The 21632-nt window shown below is 55.8% G+C and overlaps 2 protein-coding genes across 3 annotated transcripts in view; one reads left to right on the top strand and one right to left on the bottom strand.

Moving 5' to 3' along the window:
- URM1 (ubiquitin related modifier 1) overlaps nt 1–21632 on the bottom strand; it is a 35994-nt gene that overhangs the window by 9813 nt on the left and 4549 nt on the right. The window contains exons 3-5 of one of the 2 annotated variants that reach the window (XM_040482501.1): nt 13658–13739; nt 12290–12338; nt 10483–11950 (exon numbers count right to left, since the gene is read on the bottom strand). In XM_040482501.1, the coding sequence (XP_040338435.1) occupies nt 11882–11950; nt 12290–12338; nt 13658–13739 (200 nt within the window). In that variant the 3' untranslated portion in view covers nt 10483–11881. Of the gene's footprint in view, nt 1–10482; nt 11951–12289; nt 12339–13657; nt 13740–21632 lie in introns of those variants that run through there. The other variant, XR_005792735.1, reaches the window with a different exon arrangement.
- On the top strand, nt 8008–9651 carry LOC121035061 (uncharacterized). The gene is made up of 2 exons (XM_040482491.1): nt 8008–8473; nt 8701–9651. The coding sequence occupies exon 2, from the start codon at nt 8742–8744 to the stop codon at nt 9393–9395; it is 654 nt and encodes a 217-aa protein (XP_040338425.1). The 5' UTR covers nt 8008–8473; nt 8701–8741; the 3' UTR covers nt 9396–9651.

The raw sequence follows: 21632 nt of genomic DNA, 5'->3' as shown, positions 1-21632 counted from the left end.
GGTCATGGGGCCAGAGGAGAACTCACCTGGGCAGAGCATCTTGGGGTCCCCTCGGCCCGGGAGGCAGATGGCACTGCTGGGGCCGTCTCTGGCACAAAGTGACTTCCCACCCAGTTCCTGCTGCTGAGAAGGGCTGGTCAAGCAGGACTTCAGGTGCCAGACTGCCCTTCCCAGGCACAGATTTTCCTGGCATCTGCCGGGCAGTAAGGGCACTGGCTGGGGGTTGGGCAGTGGCGCAGGGAAAGATTCTGATGAAGGTGTCTCTTGGGGGGCTTGTCCACAGACCCTAAACCCACTTCCTTTCTGGATGCTGTGGGCCAGGGGTCCAGGAAGCCATGGGCTCTCAGGAGCAGGAGAGGGCTGATCGGGAGAGGCTGAGATGAACCTGGGCCCCTGCCCCATCCTACCTCACCCCAAAGAGGCCAGCAGGGCCCAGGCTGAGGTGTTTGCTTTTCCTGTCTCTACACTGACTCCATTCAGAGCAGACTTTCTCCACCCCCCGGCCTGCGGCCAGCAAGCCAAGGCACCAGGGAGAGAGATCACCACCCCCACCCTCCTTCCTTTGCACCCCCCAAATGCCATCTTCACTTCAGGGAAACGGCAGCTTCGAGGGCTTCCTAGTTTTTGAAGGAGGGCACTGCAGAAGTAGGGGGGTTCCCAAAGGAGAAGAGGAACAGAGTACTCTGGAAGGGACTGGTCAAAGAACAAGAAGGGGCTCCTAATGGAGGAGGCCTCAGGCAGAGGTGGGGCGGGAGGGGCACAATATGGGGAGCTACAGGCAGACTGGCCCAGGAGGCAGGAAGCGCCTTTACAGGCTGAGCCAGAGCCTCAGGCCTGGCTCCGTGCCACCAAGGCCTACAAGGCCCGAGGCCGACCCTGAGGCTGGGAGCTCCAGACTCCCACCTGAAACCCCTGGGACAGGGGCCCAGGCCAGGCTGTGACCTGGTCTGGGGCCAGGGGAAGGAGGAGGGTGAAAAGTTTCCCCAAGTCAGAAGGCCACGGGGGAGGCGTCTCAGGGGGTCCTGCTCTTTGCTCTCTCTGACTGTCACGTTGGTACATAAAGAGGGTAGAAAGGTCAGCTGTGGCCTTTCAGGTCTGTGGGAAAAACTCTGCCCACTTCCCTAATGCATATTTATTGGTGTGAGCTGCTGGGGTGGGAGGAAGCCCCCACCCCTGCCCGCCTCCCGGCCAGGCCAGGTTAGCACTAAGAACAGGCTCCATGTCACCGAAATCCTACTCTTTGTCTCCAGATTGGCTCCAGAGTCCTCTCCCTTCCCTCCTCCCCTTGGCTCCCCCCACCCCCCTTTGGGGTTGCCAAGCAACTGTGGAAGGGTAGCTGAGATATTTTCTTTATTACAAGCAAAAGCAAGACAGCATCATGGCCCCAGGAGGGGAGCAGGGTGGGGGCTGGGGAGAGGGCGTCCTGTGCTCCAGGGGGACCTCACTACCTCGGTGCGCTCTGGGCTCGGACAGTGGGGAGACTCAGAGCCCCAGAGAAAGTGGAGGATGGAAGGGGGTGGTGGCAGTGATGGGGATGGGTGGGAGCACAGATCCAGTCTACAGAAATGCTAAAAGAAGCAGTGTCAAGGGGCCCAGGAGAGCCCTCACCTGTCACCCACCAGCTCTACATCCAGGCCAAGTCACTTCCCTTCTCTGGGCCTAAGTTTCCTCCTCGATGAAATGGGGATAATGACACGTATTACTATCTCATTTAATGCTCACATCAACACCAAGAGACATTTATTTTCCCCACTTTTACTGGTTAGGAAACTGCCACTCAGAGACAGGAAGTGACTTGCCAAGCACTTTTAGGTGAATGGCAGGTGAGATCCTTCAGCCCCAGCTCTTTTTTAACGAATTTATTATTATTATTTTTTAAAGTACACATTTTTTAAAAGTTTATGTATTTATTTTGAGAGAGGGAGTGCAAGTGGGGGAGGGACAGAGAGAGAGAGAGAGAGAGAGAGAGAATCCCAGGCAAGCTCCACACTGTCAGCCCAGATCCTGACGCGGGCCTCTAACTCATGAACTCGGAGATCATGACCTTAGCTGAAATCAAGAGTCATACGCTTAACCAACTGAGTCACCCAAGAGCCCCTTTATTTTATTTTTTTAAGCCCCAACATGGGGCTTGAACTCATGACCCCAAGACGAAGAGTTGCATGTTCTGCCCACTGAGCCAGCCAGGCGCTCCCTGCAACTCTTTTTGCTCAAAACAAAGATTTTTTTTTATTCGAGTGTAGTTACACACTGTGACATTAGTTTCAGGTGTACAACATAGTGATTCAATGTCTCTACAGTTACTCTTTGCCCCACAAGTGCAGCTACCATCTGTCACCATACAACAGCACTATCACAGTATCATCAACTATATTCCCTATGTTGTGCCTTTTATTCCCGTGACTTCCTCATTCATAACTGGAAGCCCGTACCTCCCACGTCCCTTCACCCATTTTGCCCTCCCCCCACCCCTCTCTCCTCTGCAGCTTTACTGAGATGTAACTCACACACCATGCAATTGCCCATTTAAAATGTACGCTGTTGGGGCGCCTGGGTGGCTCAGTCAGTTGGGCGTCGGACTTCAGCTCAGGTCATGATCTCATGGTTCGTGGGTTCGGACCCCTAGTTGGGCTCTGTGCTGACAGCTCAGAGCCTGGAGCCTGCTTCAGATTCTGTCTCCCTCTCTCTTTGCCCCTCCCTTGCTCCCTGTCTGTCTCTCTCTCTCTTTCAAAAATAAACGTTAAAATTTTTTTTAATGGAATCAGGCAATAGGTCTCGGTCCAAACTCTTAACTTCCAGTGGCTTCATCCCCACGGCGTACTGGGGTAACAGAGTATCAGGTATCACGGTGGCATGGTTAACAACGTGGGCTTTGCAGTTAGACAGACTTGGGTCGAAGACCTGGTTCTGTCACTCAGTACCTCTGTACCTGGGGGGAGTAGCTTCCCGTCTCTGGGCCTCAGTTTCCTGGTTTGTAAAATGGGGCCAAGTGATGGCAGTTTTCACAAAGCTGTAGCAATCATGAAAAGTGCTTAGCCCAGCACCAGTGCTTAATATATGGTGGCTGTTGGGGCACCTGGGTGGCTCAGTCATTTTGGTTAAGCATCCGACTCTAGATTTCGGTGCAGGTCATGATCTCACCATTCAAGGCCCAGGTCGGGCTCCACACTGACAGCGCTGAGCCTGCTTGGGATTCTCTCTCTCTCTCTCTCTCTCTCTCTCTCTCTCTCTCTCTAAGATAAATAAACTTTAAAAAAATACATATCTATCTATATGTATGTATACATATATATCCCTGCCTGGATAGGGCTCACATTTTAGTGGACAAATAAGACAACAGGTGAAGGAAGAGGATATGTGTGATGGAGACAAGAGATGGGATAAAGCACCCCAGGTGGGTGGAGGTGGCTTTCATTTGGAAAGCTTCCCTGCCCTGTCATCTCCTGGAGAGGAAGTCTTTTTTTTTTTTTAAATTAAAAAAAAAATTTATTCATTTTTGAAAGAGATAGAGCACAAACAGGGGTGGGGCAGAGAGAGAGGGGGACACAGAATCTGAAGCAGGCTCCAGGCTCTGAGCTGTCCGCACAGAGCCCGATGGGGGGCTCCAACTCACAAACCGCAAGATCATGACCTGAGCCGAAGTCGGACGCTCAACCGACTGAGCCACACAGGTGCCCCCCCCCCTTTTTAAAAGTAAGCTCCACGCCCAACGTGGGACTTGAACTCACGACCCTGAGATCAAAAGTCGCGTGGTCTACCGACTGAGCCAGCCAGGAACATCATCTTTTATAAACTGAAACATGCTATGCAAGGCGTGGGGGTTCTTAGGATCCCCTCTGGGTGGGGACGGTGGCCTGGCTTTGTTATTTTCTGAGAATGGGTAAATGTCAGGTTGTCAGCTCATTTATGCAGTCAGGCCACTTGGCCAGCACCATGCCGGAACACTGGCTGCTCTTCCAGAACTCTCTGTATAGGCAGGGCCTGGCCTGGGGAGGCACGCTGAGCAGTGGCAGGGCTCCTTCCTCCATCCTGGGGCCACCCGGAAACCAGGGTGGATCGCAGTATTTGGGGACAGGACTCCAAGGTTGGAAACATCGTGCACAGAGGTGCGGCCCGACTGCCCCGTCGCCAGAGCTGCTCCCTTAGGCACGTGTCTGCCACGCTCCGTGTCCTGGGCCTGCTTCTGAAGCGTGGAGCCCAGGCTGCAGCATGAATCCTTTTCTAGCCCTACTTCAGCGAGCCCACCCACAGCAACATCTCCTGCTCTGCATCTAGAACCTCAGCTGGTTGGCTACATTCATACTCTCAGGCAATCTACTCATTTCATCTCTCAGCCAAGTGTCCCAACAGCTGTTTTCTTATCCATCTGTCTGTCTATCCGCCTATTCATTTAATTATTACTCCAATAACGCATTCATTCCGTCATTCATTCAACAGACATTTACTGAGCATGTCCTTTGTGCTGGGCACAGTGTTTGGTAAAATGATAGTCCTGGGGGATAGGGCATGCCTAATTGGCAGTGTGGACAACTCTGTCACCTCTTTCCTGAGTGCTCGTCTTAATAAGGGAGAAGGCAGAGCAGAGGTTAGGAACAGTTGAATGCATGCATAAGCCCAAACATGTATCTGTGTGTGTGTGTGTGTGTGTGTGTGTGTGTGTGTGTTAGAAGGGAATGATAAAATGGTTGTTTTTTTTTTTTTTTGAAGTTTATTTATATTGAGAGAGAGAATATGTGTGCACACGCGAGCCAGGTAGGGGCAGGAAGAGAGAGAGAGAGAATCCCAAGCAGACACGGGGCTCGATCTCACAAACTGTGAGCTCGTGATCTGAGTCGAAATCAAGAGTCAGATGCTCAACTCACTGAGCCACCCAGGTGCCCTGGCAATGGTAAAATCTTACTGCAAGAAAATACAAGGAGTGTTTGAGTCCTCCCAACACCAGAGCCATCTCTAGGGAGGCTGGACAGGCACAACGGCCCCATCTCACAGAGGCAGTAACTAGAGTTCAGTCTATTGAACTCTACTTGCCCAAGACAATGCTGCCTCTTGCAGAAGACTCCTCACATCCTCCCTGTTGGAATGCATCCCTTGGTCTTCTATAATCCCCAAGAGCTTTGCTAATACTTCCGTGAAGGAGTTTTCCTTTGGCTCTGCTCCTTTCGTGGGGACTGGCTGGCTACTTGTGTGTCTGTCCACTTGTCTACCGGTCGGATACTTTTTTTTTTTTTTCCTTTTTTAAAGAGAGAGACAGAGAGCAAGTGCAAGCAGGGGAGGGGCGGAGAGAGGAGAGAGAGAATCCCAAGCAGGCTCTGTGCTGACAGCACGGAGCCCCACGTGGGGCTCAATCTCAAGAACCATAAAATAATGACTGACGTGAGCCGAGATCAAGTGTCCTGATGCCCCTCGATGGATACTTCTGGAGAGGCAAGAGCAGATGGCCTCAGGCACCGAGTACACCTCAGATACTCACTAAAAGTTATTCATTGCCAGGTGACCTGCCTGAGGTCGCCTGCCTGTCAAGAACACGGTTTGGGACCCTGCTCTGCCATCCCCTAATCTCAGGCCACCACCAGCTGTCACCTGCAAATCAGCAGTAGTAGCTCAATGGGTCTCAGTCATCCAGCTTGCCCCATCGCCCGCCCCACCCCCATTGTCTACACAACAGCCCCAGCAAACCTTTAAAAATGTAAATCTGAACTTGTCAGACCTTCCAGGATCCCCGCTGTGTTTAGGATAAAATCACAAATCCTCCCAATGTCCTACAGGGCCCGCAGGGTCAACCCAGCTTTATCGGGCACTTCCTCTTTCTCTCCGAGCTCCAGCCACGCCGAATTTCTCTCCTTCCCACTCTCCCGGTTCTTTCTTGCTTGTTAGCCTTGGCCGTGCCGTTTCCTCTGCCTGGAACAGTGCTCGCCTCAGCGGCCTGTCGCCTTCACCTAACTCCCCACTCCCCGGGGACTAGGGTCTCCTCCCCTGCTGGTCTGCCTTTGGGGACACTGCCCGTTGCTGAAGCCCTGACCAGCACACAGTAGGCATTCCAGAAATATCTTTTCAATGACTAGCGATAAGACCCTTCTTGGCTCCTCAGTTTCCCTGAGGATGAAGCCAACTGACCCTTCTCTGCCCAGGACGGATGGCTTTAAATAGCTCTGACATACTCCGGAGGTGGAAAATGCTGATTAGATTGTAGAATGTGGTTTTCCGAAGAGGCCTGGGAGTTCTCCGCTCGAGCAGAGACCTCTCTGGCCAGCTCCGTCAAGGTTGTGTTCCTACCAGGCTGGGCTGGGGCTGGGGCTGGATTTTTAAGAAGACTCGGGTGTCTCCTGGGTCTCAGCACTTTGTGTGTGCATGTCCATCAGTCCCCTCGGTATCTCTGCTGAGTCGAGGCTGGAAGTGGCTGGGCACCGAGCTCCACAGCCCTGGGTTCCCGCTCTGGCTCCATCACCTGCCAGCTAGGTGTTACGGACTTCACTGCCGCCAGTCTCAGTTTCTTCATCTGTAAAGTGGGGCTGCTAACTACTTTCTAGGTTGTTGTGAGAAGTCCTTAAAAGTGTTTAGTGCTTGGGGCGCCTGGGTGGCTCAGTCGCTTGGGCGTGCGACTTCGGCTCGGGTCAAGATCTCACAGCTTGTGAGTTCGAGCCCTGCCCTGCGTCAGGCTCTATGCTGACAGCCCAGAGCCTGGAGCCTGCTTCGGATTGTGTCTCCCTCTCTCTCTACCCCTCCCCCGCTCACGTTCTGTCTCTCTCCTTCAAAAATAAATAAACATTAAAAAAAAAAAAAAGGTGTTTAGTGCTTGGCACGGAAAACATTTGTTGTAGCTATTATTATTAGCAGACGGCTCATTCCCAGGAGCTGGGACCTGGTTAGCAGTGCTCCCTCCCTATGAAACCCTGACTTCAAGTGCTACTCCCCAGAAGCCTTATTTTTTCAACTTTTTGTAAGAAACTCCAAGAAGTTTATGCGATTCGTGTTTAAGCCACTGATGGCTTAATGGACATCCAATGATGGGTGGTGGTGGTGGGGGGCACTGTACGAGGCTCCAGAGGCATGAAGATTATTAGTAGGACCCACTTCTTGCCCCAATGAGAACAGACAAACCGATAATCCCAATCCAGTGGGGGGATGTGGTGAGGTGGCCCACAGTCCGTGAGGAAAGGAGAGGATTTCAGGGCAGAGGCAGGGATCCTCTGGGTGTCCGGGGGATGCCGGGGTGGATGGAGGAGGGCAGGATGTACGGGTGGAATGGTCACACACTCCCCACCAGGATGTGCGATTCATTGGGAAAGACAGGCTGAGCTCTGTGGGTGAGAAATTGGTATGTATTCCCCCAGCAGACTGAGAACCTTCTCTGTGCCAGACCTGGCTGGGCCGGGGGTGGGGGGCACATCACACCTAGACAGAGCCCCAGCCCTCCTGAACGGGTGGTGAGCTGTCCAGTGGAAGAGACATGACAAGACAAGCATTAATAGCATCCACACCCCTCTCGCCCTCCCCCTGCTCCCCCCTACCCCCCCTGCCAGAGCTGAGGTATCCAGGAGCCTGCAGGAGGTATCCTGGGAATCAAGTCCTTGTCCTTGGTCTGGGGAGAGGGCAGTCTCCAGATCCCTGGTGGGGGTGTGGTCTCTGGAGGTGGCATCTTCAGCCTGGGGGCTGGGACTGCCTGCCCTCCTCCCTTATCCTTCAGCAGAGCCTTTTAAGGGGGTGACCCTCTGACCTCCAGACTGTTCCCCCTCACCCTCCAGCTAGAAGTCCCTGGGGCAGCAGCTTAAAGAAGGAGGGCTCCAGAGGCCTCAGGTTTAGATGCAGATGGGAGGCCAGGGTTGGGCCTGAAAAGACTCTGGGGTCCCCTAGGCACTCCTGGGGAGCTCAGCCAAGGCCAGGGGCTCTGAGTCAGGTCCATGGGAGTGCAGCCCCGAGATGCGGGTGCCTGGCCCAGGACGAGGGAGGGGGCGATGGGCGAAAGGTTCAGCCGAGGGAGCAGGCGGGGCATTGGGAGTCTAGGACACAGAGTGGGGGTGGGAGGGCGAGGGGTCCGGCCGGTGCAGGGGAGGGGGGCGCCCCCGGGGAGGGGCACGCTATGTCTTTAAGAGCTGCCTGAGCGCAGGTTGCAGCTGCCTGGCCAGCCCGAGAGACAGCGGAGATTCATTACCCGCCGACACAATGACCATTGATGGCCCCGTGGCGTTATTCAAATCCAGTACCAATTGCAGCCGAGCCCCTTTCTCCGCGCCAGGCCCGTATTGTTGGAGCGGCCCACTAAAAGCCCGCCCCGGCCCCGAGCCGCCAGAGGCGCCCGCTCGGGTTCAGCCCTGCGCCTCGCCAGCCCGCCGGCTCCCAGCCCGGCTCCCCGGGCGCTGCAGGTGACCCGGCGGCGCATTCCAGCGCTCCCCGCCGCCCGGGCCACCGCCGCCACCGCTACCGCCGGCGCCCCGGCCGCGACTCAGCCACAGGGAAGCGGAGAGCGCCCGAGCCGGTGCGTGCGCGGGGCTGGGCGGGGGCGGGGACCCCACGAGTCCAGCAGCCCGCACCCCCGGGCTTGGAATCGCGACCCGGCCTCGGGGGCCCCTGCTTTCCGGATTCCCGGCGAGCCTGGGGAGCCCAGGCTGGGGGCGGGGAGAGGAGAGTTGGGGTTCCCCGGGCCTGACAGAGGAGATTCCCCCGACTCAGGGCGGCGCAGAGACCCAACGCGGGCTATTCTAGGGACCCCGGGCCAAGATCGAAGGAGACACACGCCAGGGGCGATGGGGATCCCCACGCAGGGTCGGGATCCGCGTGCTTGCTCGGCCACCTTACCGCGGGATGGGCCGCTGCCGCTGAGCGTCTGCGAGGTAGTGGGAGGCGCAGCTCCGGAGATCTCCTGGTCCGGCGCTTTTAAGAAGCCAAGCGGAACCCCGCACGCAGGAGACTGGGGCCCCGAACTCGGGGGCTTCGCCACTGATTGTCCAAACGCAATTCTTGTACGAGTCTGCGGCCAACCGAGAATTGTGGCTGGACATCTGTGGCTGAGCTCCGGGCGCGACAGGGGCGGGAGCCGCAGGGACAGAGCTCGGCGCGGGCGAGACCCCTCGGGGAGGCGGCTGGCTGGCCCCAGCGCGAGGATCGCGGCCCCGGCCGGGCGCGCAAAGGAGGGACGCCGGTCCCTGCCACCAGCGCCGCCATCCTCATCCTCGTCGTCGTCGTCCTTCTCCTCCTCCTCTGCGGGTGACCAGTCGTGGATGGCGGGGGCCTCCAGTCGATCGCGTCGTTTTCCCCTGTTTCAAATTTCGGCCGGGAACGAAGCTGGCACGCCGCGGCGGAGCACGAATGTGGTCCGGGTAGCCCGCCCTCGGCCCGAGCCGCAGCAAGTCGGGGGCGAAAGAAGATGCCGGCGGAACGCGCTCGCTAATTCGTTTTGAATTGGTTTTAACCTAGCCCCCACCAATACACCCCAGACAAAAAAAGCCTAAACCGACCCCTAAATCCCAAATAAACCGACCCCTCCCGCCAGCCCCTCCAGACGGACCGATGGGCTGAGCCTCCTTTAGCCGCTGCAGGAGTCAGGAGTCGGAGAAGCGTCGGGAATGATGCGCTCCAGCCGGGCAATCGCCTCGGCTTTGGAAACAGAACTTGGACAAACGAATCCTTTTCATTAAAGACAAATCTTCGGAGATAGTGGGGTTTACTTATTTATTTCCTCACAAGTGGGGGTCAGGAGTTGCGGGGGGGGGGCGGGCGGCGGGGAGCAGTTGAGCGTTGCTGGGGCTGAGCCCAGGTCACCTGTTCCTGACCCGATGGGGGCTGAAAAAGACTCGAAATGCTGGAGAGCGCTTGGGCCAGTTTCGGCGGTGCTGCTGGCATTCCTCCCCGCAGGGAACCTGGTTTTCTCAGTGTATCCTCCTGCCCTACTCCTCAGCATTAAATGGGGGTGCCCTGGCAGAAGGGATATCCTGAATCTACTCTCCCTCTTCCCGGTGCAGGCAGGAAAGGAACACTACCGTCCAGTTTCCAGGACTTGGAATCCCAGGTGGGACAATGGGCCATTCCAGTGGGGCTGGAGGCAGGGAGGGACCTCCAGGTTACAGGAATCAGTGAGATTGTAGGGGGGCATTTCAAATCCCTTGCTCTGTTCCCTAACATGGAGATCCTGACCTCAGCACCTTGGGTGGGTTGGTCATACAGCCCTTCCAGACAGCACTTGGACCCCAACACTGGCCTTAACTCACACTCAGACCAGCTCCTACCCATAACCCCAACATGGCTGGCCCCCACCTATGCAACCCAGGAGGTCTCTACCTCCAGAGCACTGGAAAGAAGCCCAGAAGCCAGAGGTCGTGTGTCCCCCTAGGCCTTGAGAATGATGTGCACACACATCACCCCCATCCCCAACGCTGCTGAGACAACCACTTGGCACTTTCATCTCCGAAGAATGAGAGAAATTCCACCTTAAACCACTGACATTTAATAGAAAGCAATGTTTTGGGTGGGATGATGTTAATGCCCTAATTTTTTTTTTTTTTTTTTTTTTTTTTTTTTGAGGTTTCCCTCCAGCAAGGCTTTTCCTCCAGGTCATGGGAAGGGAGGTTCAGCAGTCTTATATGCCACCCCCATTCTGCGTTCTGGGGCTGCAGCTGGTGGGACAAAGCCTAGCCTCAGACAGACAAAGTAGAGAAGTGTCCTGGGACCCAGACAGGTCAGCACAGACTGGCTTTGCCATCCCTGTCTCCAGACGGCCATGTCGGATCACCCCCTCCTAGACAGTCTGTGTAGTCTGGGTTTCAACCCCTGCCCTCTGTTGGGTGAAGGGCAGCTCTGAAAGCCCTTGGCTGGGGCAGAGACTGGACCGGGGACCATGGCTTGGGGGGATGTGGGGTGCCATTGGTTTCTAAGGATGAAGCTCCAGGCAAAGCTAGTAAACAACCTAGTCTTTTATTTGCCCAAGGCCAGCTGTTGCAGACACTGAGGCCCCAAGACTTCCAGAAGGGATGGAGGGAGGAGGGGCAAACCATCCTGCCTACCAGGTGCTGCCTGCCCCCATCCTGCTTCCTGCAGGAGGTGGGAAAGGAGATGAAGTCTGCATTTGTGCCATCGAGTATCAAGCCTGCTTTCAGATACTATAAATACTCAATTGCCACTGAAGAGGAAACTGAGGCACTCTGACTCCCCAGGCCGCTATCTGCCAGTTCAAGCTTTTGCCTGCTCTCTCTCTCCAGAATGGGCTGCAGGCAGCCTTTTGCTGGGGGAGGGTCTCAGGAGCCCATCTGGTGGCCTGTGTGTGTGGGGGAAGGCCAGCCAGGGTCAAGGGCTGGGGCTGGGGGAGCAGGAGGAGGGGTGTGGTTGGAAGAGCAGCTGCTGGGAGGGGGGAGTCAGCACTGAATAGGGGACCCCAGCTGGGGTTCCATAATGATATCAGTGGGGGACAGCCAGAGCCCTCTGCTGTCTGGATGGGGAAACTGAGGCAGAGACTCCTCCCATCTTTGAGAAGGGAGGGGCCTCCTATAAGCTATTCGGGTCCATTCCTCTTCTCCTCGAAGACGCTACAGCCCAGGAGTTGGAGCGTGTCAGTGGTCACTCAGTGTTCAGATTGAGATACAAGGAGTGGGAGGTGGCTGGGTCACCTGGCCACGGAGCCCCCTTCATGTTGTGACCAACCAGAGGGGCACCCTCCCCCACCTCAGCTGCTGGGAAGGTTGGCAGGGCTGAGCCTGCCCACCCCCACTCACGTGCCTGAGAAAGGCTCATTTTTAGCACCTGGCCTCTTTTCCCTGCCTGGAGGGAGCTCGGGGGACAGAGCAGGGAAGAAAGCGGCCAAGGGGGACAGGGAGACCTGGAAGCAGGGCCCCAGGGGATGTCTGATTGTTCTCTTCTCCCCACCCCAAGGGAGCCTGGGCACAGTGCGGGGCCCTCAGCCGCCGTGCAGCGTGGATATGAAGAGGATGTTGTCCTGGTCCTGCAGCTGGTAGTCCAGCTCACCCTGGTCCAGGAGAGAGAGGAGACTGTCAGGGCCCTTCTTCCAGCCTCTCCTCAGCGGTCGGGAGGGAAGGGGGGGGGGCCTGGATGCTTTGGGAGAGAAGGATAAAATCTACCAGAAAAACGGGTGCCCTGACGTTAATTTGCACATCTCCAGGACGGAGGAAAGCACACTTCCCCCAGCTACCCGTTCCTTCCTTCCAGGGACGGGAGACTTGAGTGGCCTCAGGTTGGAGGCCAAGTGGGACAGAGGACTAACCAGCCACCCCCTCTGGGCCTGATGAAAGGCCGAAGGCTGTCCTAGGGAAGCAGTGAGGGGAGGGATATCCCCCAAGGTACTGACCAGCAGTTCCCAGTCGGCATCGTTAACGAGCACCAGAATTCCTGGCCGCCTGTGGGAAAGAGGGAGTGAGGAGCAGGCAGTGAAGGGCAGGAGGCAGGAGGCAGCAGGGGTAGAGAGGCTGAGACACTTGGGCTGGAGGAAGGTGCGGTGGAAGATTTTCCTCCTGAGGTTCTGATCGAAGATCACCCAGGAAGAGGAGGGGACACTCTGAGTCTACGGGAAACCAGGCCAGACAGTCATGGCCTTTGGGATGATATGGAAAACAGGTGCAAATTCCAGCACCACCTCCCAGACCTCAGGCAACTCACTTTGTTTCTCCTGGCATCAGTGTCCTCATCTGAAAATGGCCTAACTCACAGCCTTCCTCCCGGACTGTGCCAGATGAGATGGCATGATGTGTGTCCATCATGGTGACACTGGTAGCAGCATATTTTTCCAGGTGTCTCACCTCACTGTCCCAGGCCTCCCACATGCCTGTGCTGGAGAGGAGACTATCTTGGCTCTTCAGAATCAGGGAGGGCTGCCAGTGGTCTCCAGCACCCACATGCCCAGGAGCGGCCCTGTCTGGTGTAAGGCTGGGTAGGCTGATGTCTGGACAGGTATGGGTCTGGCTCCTGCTGGCAGCAGCCCAAGGAGCGCAACTGTCCTTGGGGGCAGCTTCCGTCACCGCTGGACTGTGACCCGAGCCAGGGGTCTGAATGGCAGCCTTAGCCCCCCAGGGCGTGCTGGTGACCTCTGCTTCAAGGGGATGACTGAGTCCCACAAGCACCTTGCCCACCTCTTTTTCACATTAGGTTGGCCTTCTTATAGAAGCACAGCGACTTCTTGGCACATGGCTCCTTTCCCAGGAGGCCGGGCTAGGCCTTGGACAGGTACGGATGCTTTGGGCTAGGTGTAGGGGTGTCCCCAGTGAGCACAAATGTGCGTGTGTGCGTACTGTGTGCGTCCACGCGTGTGTACACGTGCGCGTACACGTGCGCACACTGACTCCCTGGAATTCTAGACCCGTGCGCTCCAACGCACCTATCTGTGAGCCTCTATTCACATTTCCAGGGCTCAAAAGGCTCATGTGCTTAGCGACTCTACTGGACAGCACAGATACACAGCATTTGCATCATCACAGAAAGTTGTACGGGACGACAGTCCCAAATTGTCGGGGGATGAAAGGGACCTTGCAAGGGCAGCATCTTTTTCTCAGTACTTTCTGTATGGAGAGAATAGCTGAGGCCCAGAGACAAAGGGAGGATAAAGGGAAGAGGACCCCAAGAAGGCTGCAGGGGAACCCAAGGATAGGGGTTCAAACCTCCACTCCCCTCCCCCCAAAACCACCGCCTGCCCTCTTCGGGGAAGGAGGAGGAAGGGACTCACACGCTATCTCCCTGGATGAACAACTCTGGCCGCTCTTTTAGCAAGTTCTTCTTGATCCAGACAAGGAGGTTCCGGATGTCCCCTGGAAAGGAAGGCACAGAACAAACTATTGCCAAACCCCAATGATTTCTGGCCCTCAGAGCCTTGCCTGGATCAGAAGTGGACATGGGATTCTGGGGGCATCTTTTCGACCAGGCTTTCATGGCCCCAGAACTTGTGGATTCCCAAGGTGAGGAAATGGGTTAGGAGGTTGGTGCCCTGCCAGAGAGGTCTTCAGAGAAAGTGGCTCTGCTCAAGACTTAAGGAGGTGACGGGGCCTCAAGACAGAGAGCCGTAGGAACTGTCACATGTGAAAGGGCTGGGAGACAGGCCCCCACAAGTTCCGGAAGATGGTTTGAAGCTGCCACAGATAGGCTTCTGAGAGGGCCCTGAAGAGCCCCCTCCACCTTTCTCTCTCCAGCCAGTCCCAGAAGGGGGGATTCATCTTTGCTCTTGGAGGGGTCTGCATATATTTCCCTTTGTGAGGGAAGAAAAACAATTGCTGAGCCGATAACATCAGTTAATTTCCTCTGGCAGAGGGAGAGAAGGATCCTTCACCCGCCGGAGACGCTGACAAATCACTGCCCCACTGCCCCCACCTTCACAGAGCCCCCCAGGCCGGGGACGGCCACGCTGAAGAGGCAAGAGGTTCAGGATTGAAAGGGCCTTTCCTTCCCAGCTGGACACTGAGATCTGCCACTCTGGTTCTGGGACAGTCACCAAGCTCTTTGCACATCATGTGGAGGCTCAGAGCCATCTGTCCCCTGGGTCACCTCTCCTTTCCTAGGAACAGGGTCCCTGGCCACGGCACACTGAAATCTGGCTCTATAAACTCCTCAAAGCCTATGGCTCTCAAATATCCACACCTCCAACAGACTGTCTCCTAAGGCTGCAGGAGTTCCTTCTCTCCCCGAGACCACCTGAGAACTGAAAGTCCTGGGGAGACAACTGGTCTCTGGGAAATCAGCAGGGGCCTGGGGCTAGCCACCCCTATCCTGACTTAGTCTCTCAGAAGGGTCTGCTGTCCTGAACACATGCCTGAGACAAAGCTCCGGGGTGAAGCTGGAGAAAGGCCCAGGTAGTGCCTTGGTTTCTCTGCCTAGAACGACAGCCTTGGCACACAGGTGAGGGAAAATCGGCTTGGACAAGGAGAAGCTCAGTTCTGCCCCAGTCTAGGCCCAGCAGCATGTCTCGACCCTGGCATCAGCCTTGGACAGGACTTTTAAGGCATTCTCCCTGACCCGCGTGGGAGCCTTCTAGGAGGCAGGCAGGCTGCACCCCGGATGGACCCGGACACTCTGCTCCGTGCCAACTTCCCTGGATCGTATGCCAGCAGAGCACAGGGCCATGGGCAAAGTGTCCAATGTCTGAGGCTGCCGCCTTTCGATTTTAATTCCTGCTTTTACACAAAGCAGATTCGAGTCCTCATGGTCTCTGGAGTGGGCAGGGGATGGGGAGTGCAGCCTCCGACTAGCTGCGGTCCGTTTACACTCTGGCTGGGTTTCTCCCTGAGGCCTGGTTTCAGAGGTTTCCCCTTGGCCTCCATCTTGGCACTGTCTGGTGGGCCGCCAGCCCATACATCTTGCTGCCGCTCGATACAGCCGCCGGGGTCTGACGCATCCATCAGCCAGCCATGGCAGGCGGGGTTGTGCCTGCGTGCGTGGAGGAGCTGAGAGGCACTGGGCAGTGCCTGGCCTGAGGGCCACCAGCTGTACCTCCACAGCCCTGGTTGGCCGGTACAGAACCAGGACCCCGTTGGGTAAAGGCCCGGGCTCCCTCCAAAAGGAGGCGGGGGTGGGGGGGACTCTGCTCCACCCTGGATAGGCTGGGGGGAGGGGAGAGGGCTAGTGGTCATGTCGGGGTCATCCAAGTGAAGGCACCATCATGGAGTCCCAGAGGGGTGGACTGGGGGGTGAGTCCGCTGTCGGTACGGGCTCATTTATCATGATGCTCCTCTTTGCTGAGGTCACTCCCTCCCTCTTCTGTGCCCCCCAGGCCTGCCCACATTCTTGATAGCCTGTTTCCATGGTGAGGCCACCGTATTGTTCCCCCATGCCTGGATTTGGGGGTGGGGAGAGGTGGAACTCACGGCTCCCTTCACAAGGAGGCCTGCAAGGGCCACTCGGCCTGGCCTGAAACACACCCCCAGGGACATCTTGCTAGGCTTGCTGAGGCCCAGACAATATGCAAATAATCTCCAAGCCAGATGGTCGGCTTCCAAAGGCGCCCAGGGGAGGAGGAAGGGTTAAGCAGAGTCAGGGACTGGTGGCTCTGGGGAATCTTCGATCCACCGTCCCCCTCTATGTCCTCCTGCCTTCCCGCTCCCACGGAGGGCGGTTTCCCTCCTGGGATTTGCAAGGCAAATATTTACTGAGCAACTACTATGTGCCAGGTGCTAGGAAGACGGCAATGAGCAAGAAGGACACAGAGCTCGCCCTCATGGAGCTAACAGGCCAGCAGGGGAGACGGCCACCACTTATTCAATCAGTTGTGATAAATGCTATCTCTTTTGTGCAGGTGCAGGAAAACTTTTCTGAGGACGTTCATGTTGATGCTGAGGGCTCATGGATGAGTAGGGCAGGACGGGGAAGCATCCCAGGCAGGAGAAAGAATACACATGAAGACTTAACGGCGGGATGGAATTCGCAGGTTCAAGGTAATAGAACAGAGAAAGCAAGATGATCAGCAGATGAGACCAAAGCAGTAGCCAGGGGCCAGACCATGCAGGGCATGCAGGGGCCTTGAGACAGGTCTTCCCCGGAAGAGGCCTCTCCTTCCTCGTGTACTCCAAGTTTGCTCCATGGGTACAGAACCCACACTGCCTGGGCTGGGGCTCCCTGTTTCTCTGGCTACGCACGTTATCAAGATCCAGCTCAAATTCATGGCATGACCGTTAGGAACCAGAGTGTGTTCTGAGGACCTGGTGTGGCCACAGCACACAGCACACAGCACAGAATCTCACACACAGAACCCGCCTGAGATGTTTGCTGGACATGTGGACGACTATGGAGGGAGAAGAGGTTGGGAACACAGACAGTCCCAGTTCTGAGTTTAAACCCATTACTTCTTGGTCCTATGACCTTGGCCGTGGGATTCTCTGAGCCGCAGCTTCCTTTGGGAAATGGGAGTGGTAAGAACGCCTCACACAGTGGTCATCAGGACTGAATCAGACGACCCATATAAAGTTCCTGGCACGTCAGTGCCGTGACTGTTCTGTGATCCGGAGGAAAAACCCGTACCCTTTGCTCTCTCCCAGTGTCCTGAGCTTCCACAAGCTCTGCTCAGGCCCCTGGCACCCTGGGGATGTGCTCGGACAGTCTCGGGGGTGGAGTACAGTCAAGGACTCATCAGATAATGCTGGGACTGGCTGGGGTTTTCTGTAGGATCCACTGCCATCAAAAGCTGGAAAGGCAATGGGGGAATGGGGTAGGGGGCTGGGAGCAGTGAGGGGACCCCAGACACTGGCCTTCCCTCCACTTTACTATTTAAAAAAAAAAAAATATATATATATATATATATATATATATATATTTTTTTTTTTTTTTAAGTAAACTCTATACACAATGTGGGGCTTGAACTCATGACCCCCAAGGTCAAGAGCTCTACTGACTGAGCCAGCCAGGTGTTCCTTTCCATTTTCGATGTTCAGACCCCTAAGATGCTCCCAGGACAGCCCAGGTGGAAGGAATCACATTCTGAGGCTGTGGAGGCCAGAATGCTGGCATCTGATGGGCACCTAACACAAGGTCTCCAGCAAGGAAGCCTGGCCCGCCCATTTGGGAAACAGCAGTAATGGGAGCTGCTGCTCTGTGGCGGAGTGGTTAAGAGTTGGGGTTCTGGAGCTGGGGGACCCTGAGCTGCTGCTAGATGCCCTGGGAGGACACCAGTTGCAGAGTCAGCCTGACATACGGGGACAGCGATCCAAACCCCAAAGCGCTGCCGTGAGGGTTCAGGCATAAAGGGAGCAGCAGGCTCTGTGGAGCGTCCACCGCACAGGACAATGTCCTCTGGCCACAGCGACTCAGGGCTCCTTATCCCCTTGGCTGCCAGACCCCTCTCCTGCAGGCTGTTGGCAAAGGGGCACCACACACTCCCCTCTTAGCACCTACGGAAGCTTCCACCAGGATTGCTCACCCAGTGGACCTGTCCTTGTCTGCGGACACTGACCACCCACTGTGGCAGCCCCTCCCTGCCACTGGTGTCCATCCTAGCTTCTTGGGCTGAAAGAGAACAATCCCAAGGTCTTATCTGCTCATGAACTCGCCTGCGACAGACCCACATCCAGCCTCTCTTTGATCACCTCCAGGGAGAACCTTGCCCCCAACCAGAAATCTATCTTCCTGACACTCGCACCCAATGAGCCTTGGTTGGTCCACAGGGACCACACCAACAAAAGTGGCCCCTCTTCCACACACCACTCAGTTCTGGGAGAGCCAGACCCCCTAAGTCTTCTCCTCCATAAGGTTAAACCGCTCCAGTTCCCACCAAGTCCACCAGGCTCCAGGCTCTTCTGGGAGCCCACCCCAGGCCTTAGTTGAAAAGGGAGAAGAAAGAGCAGAGATGGGGGGAGTAAAGGAGAAGAGAGGGTAGAGGGAACATCAGAGGGTCTATTTACAAGTGAATGGGGGTAAGAATGGAGCAGTTTGTGGGCTAAACTGGCCTCAGAAGGAGGTTTACAGATGTGCAGGGGACGCTCCTCATTGTTTAATTAAGCAGAAAGTGGATCTTTTCAAAAGCAATTTTGCACAGGGACTGGGAGGGGTTGGGGGAGAGGAGGGCGGTGGGGAGGGGATCAGCAAACAGGCCCCAGAGCAGAGAAAGGAACAGCTGGCCCCAGAGAGGCTGTGAAATGCATGCTAAGCAGTTTAAAGCGCCCGGGAGCTCCCTCCAGCTCCCTGGCCGGGCCACCCTGTAATACAAAGGCAGGGCAGAGGAAGAAGGGCAGGGAAAGGTGAGGCCTAGTGTCTCCTCCTGGGGGCCAGGGCAGGTAAGGCCCACATGGGGACAGTCTGTCTCCCCTGAAGTTTTGGGTTTGCTCCAGCCCACTGACCAACCACGGGCTGGGGGCCTTGCACCGAAGGAACTCTTGATGTATAAAAGCCAGCCCCCAGCAGCCACAATGTCCGAAACTGATGGTGCTACCAACCTCTGCCAATCAAGGCCTGCTCCACAGAGATGGCTGTTAGGAGGTCCCCTCTACGCGCATAACTTCTCACCAACACATCCCGATTCCCAGAATTGTATGCTCAGATCTGGAAGCAACTTTCCCAGACTGTGGATGTCCGATGGATAGCCAGCTCAATAAAGACTAAATCTAACCCAACCTCCCGTTTCACAGATGGGAAAAAAGAGGCCCGTGGAACTAAGTGATCTGCAAACGCGCACTGCCAGGGCTCCTCCTGCAAGCTCACCCCCTTTGGCCTTGCCCATCCTCTTTTCCCAAGTTGGCTCGGTTGGAAGCTCTCCCCTGGCCCAGGACCCAGGGCCCCGGAGTCCCCTTGTTTGTGAGACTTGTCACAATCCATAATCTTATGGTTGCTATTTTCTCTGCTGGAGTCTCCAAGACCTGCTTGGCCAAGTTGCAGCCCCCGGGCTGGGAAGGCTGCCAGTCGACAGTGCTGGGCACGGGCTTGGGGGAAGAGTGAGACTCTGCTGGCGGCACCCGCTGGGCTCCTGTGTGCCAGGGTAATGTCTGGCAGCTGCCAGCCAGCTCCGTGGCTGCGGTGTGACCTATGCCTCTGGGCGCAGCAGGGCAAAAATGGGAACCAGGGGTAAAGATCCACTGCCAAGGGCCCAAAGGTTGAGTAAAGGGGCCATTTCAGTTTCTCTCCCACTTCCTTTTCGGCCATCCCGGAGAGGGGAGGACAGGCCCCATCGGCCCCATAAGCAGTAAATGGAGAATGAGAGATCAAACATCTGCGCTTAGCCCAGTCTCCCTATTTCTGTAACTCTGGACAGGTCTTTCTGTCTCTCTCGGAGATCTGGTTTTCTTGATAGATAATATTTACTATGGTCATTACACAAATCAAAGTAAGTAGCTGTTGAAGGCATGGATGGATGAATGAATGAATGAATGAACAAAAAGTATCAAAACCAGAAAATACACTGCAAGTAGGAGAGGTCATATGGGTCAAGAGAGTTAGTGGCACCACGCAAGGCCCTTGGAGACCCTGAAGTCTGGTTCTAAATCCCAGTTCTGCCACTTAAATAACTGCACGGTGTGGACCTTGATGTCTCGGAGTTTGGGTTTCCAGTTTTTAAAACGGGAATGATAACGGCAGCTACCGCCTAGGAATCTGTGACAATTATTTGCACAACGACAGGGGTGCGCGGTCTACCACGCCAAATTCAGCCTGTGCCCCTCATCACACTGGCCTTTCTTCAGTTCCTGGAGCACCTTGAGGGTTTTTACCAAGAGCTACCCCCTCTACTTGGAACGGCCCTCTGCACCTCTGCTCTCCCTGCCAATTTATGAGGCCAGCTTCTTTCTATCCTTCAGGTCTTCGCCTCAAAGTCACCTCTTTAGAAGCCTGCCCTTACCACCTGCTGGCGTTCAAAGCCCCTGTGTGTTCTCCTCATGCCAGTGCCCACCACCTGGGCAGTTTACATTAGGTGTTTCCCGGTTTGCTGCCTGCCTCCACTTCCATTATGCTCCATTTAGGGCGAGAACCACATCTGTTCTGCTCACCACCGAATACCCAGCAACTAGTACGGTGCCTGATACAAAGGGGGCACTCAAAACTAGATATGCCCACCGCAACCGCGAAGGACTTCTTCCCATCTCTGGCACATGGTAAACACTCAGCCAGCGGATGAATGAAGGGGACTGGAATCACTAAACCTGCCATGCAAATGCAGGGGAAACGAATCCTAACCTGTGAGACTGTACTAACTTCCTGGCCAGGTCTTTAAGGCTGAATCTTTGAGAAGCTTCTGAGAGCCCCTTGTTCCCTCCCAAGGCTGTGTGGCCACCTGTCAAACCAAGGAACAGTCACCTTCATCCTCCCCAGTCTTCCCCCACCAGGGATGCACACGGTCCCCCAATCCCGACATTTAACCCCAGCCTCATGCCCGCCCCCAGCTCAAGGATGGCAGTGTCCTGTTCTTTGGTGGGCGTCCCCCAGCCTCTGAATGTGGCACACAGATCCACCCTGTGCCACTGCTCTCCAACCCAAGGGAGGGTCAGAGACAGCTTGGCAGCCAGTGAATTTGGGGAATTGTCTGATTCCTGGCAGACGTGTGTCCAGTTCCAGAAGAACCCTGTCAAACCTCATGACCATTTCTCGACGGCCCGCTTCCGTGAACCTCATTCCCCTGCCTCCTCATGTGACTGATCTCCCCTCCCCGCAGAGCCATCTCATCCCCAGGTGGAGACGGGTTCCCATTCCTGAGCGCTCTGTTCTGGCGAGGATCCACTGCCAGGGCTGCTGAGCCCCTTCAGGGTTGCGGTGCCCAGGCCCCTGCCTCCAGGCTACCCCAGTATTTACCCAGCTGGACCCCTGTAAGTTACCTCTTTGACCCCCCTCCCCACCCAGTGTGAAGGCAGGGACCGGCTCTTCTTTACATGTCTCCCCAGTGCCTGGCACATGGTCTTCCACACAGGACATGCTCAGTGTACATTTGTTAAAGGAAGAAGATCAAGTACTTAAATGGACCAAAAAAACAAAAAACCCCAACGACCCACTGTCTCCCCCTCAGTCAACCTTCCCCATCACACCTCCTTTCTGGCTAGATACTTTTCTCCTCATCTAAATCCTCTCACCACGTGAGCCCATCCACACGGCTCTATTTTTGCTGAAGGTGACCCCCTTCAGGAGGACGCCTCTCTGCTGCCATCCGGCAACAACAGAGATGCGCGCTACAGCTGTTAGCACGTAGGGATTTCTGTCCCTACCTCACATGTGAGAACACTAATGCTCAGAGAGGTGAGGTGCCT

The sequence above is a fragment of the Herpailurus yagouaroundi genome, unplaced genomic scaffold (assembly GCF_014898765.1).
Source record: "Herpailurus yagouaroundi ecotype Mexico unplaced genomic scaffold, PumYag 160, whole genome shotgun sequence".
Lineage (NCBI taxonomy): Eukaryota > Metazoa > Chordata > Mammalia > Carnivora > Felidae > Herpailurus > Herpailurus yagouaroundi.
Note: the sequence above shows the minus strand (reverse complement) of the source record. Positions and strands in the feature narration are given on the sequence as shown.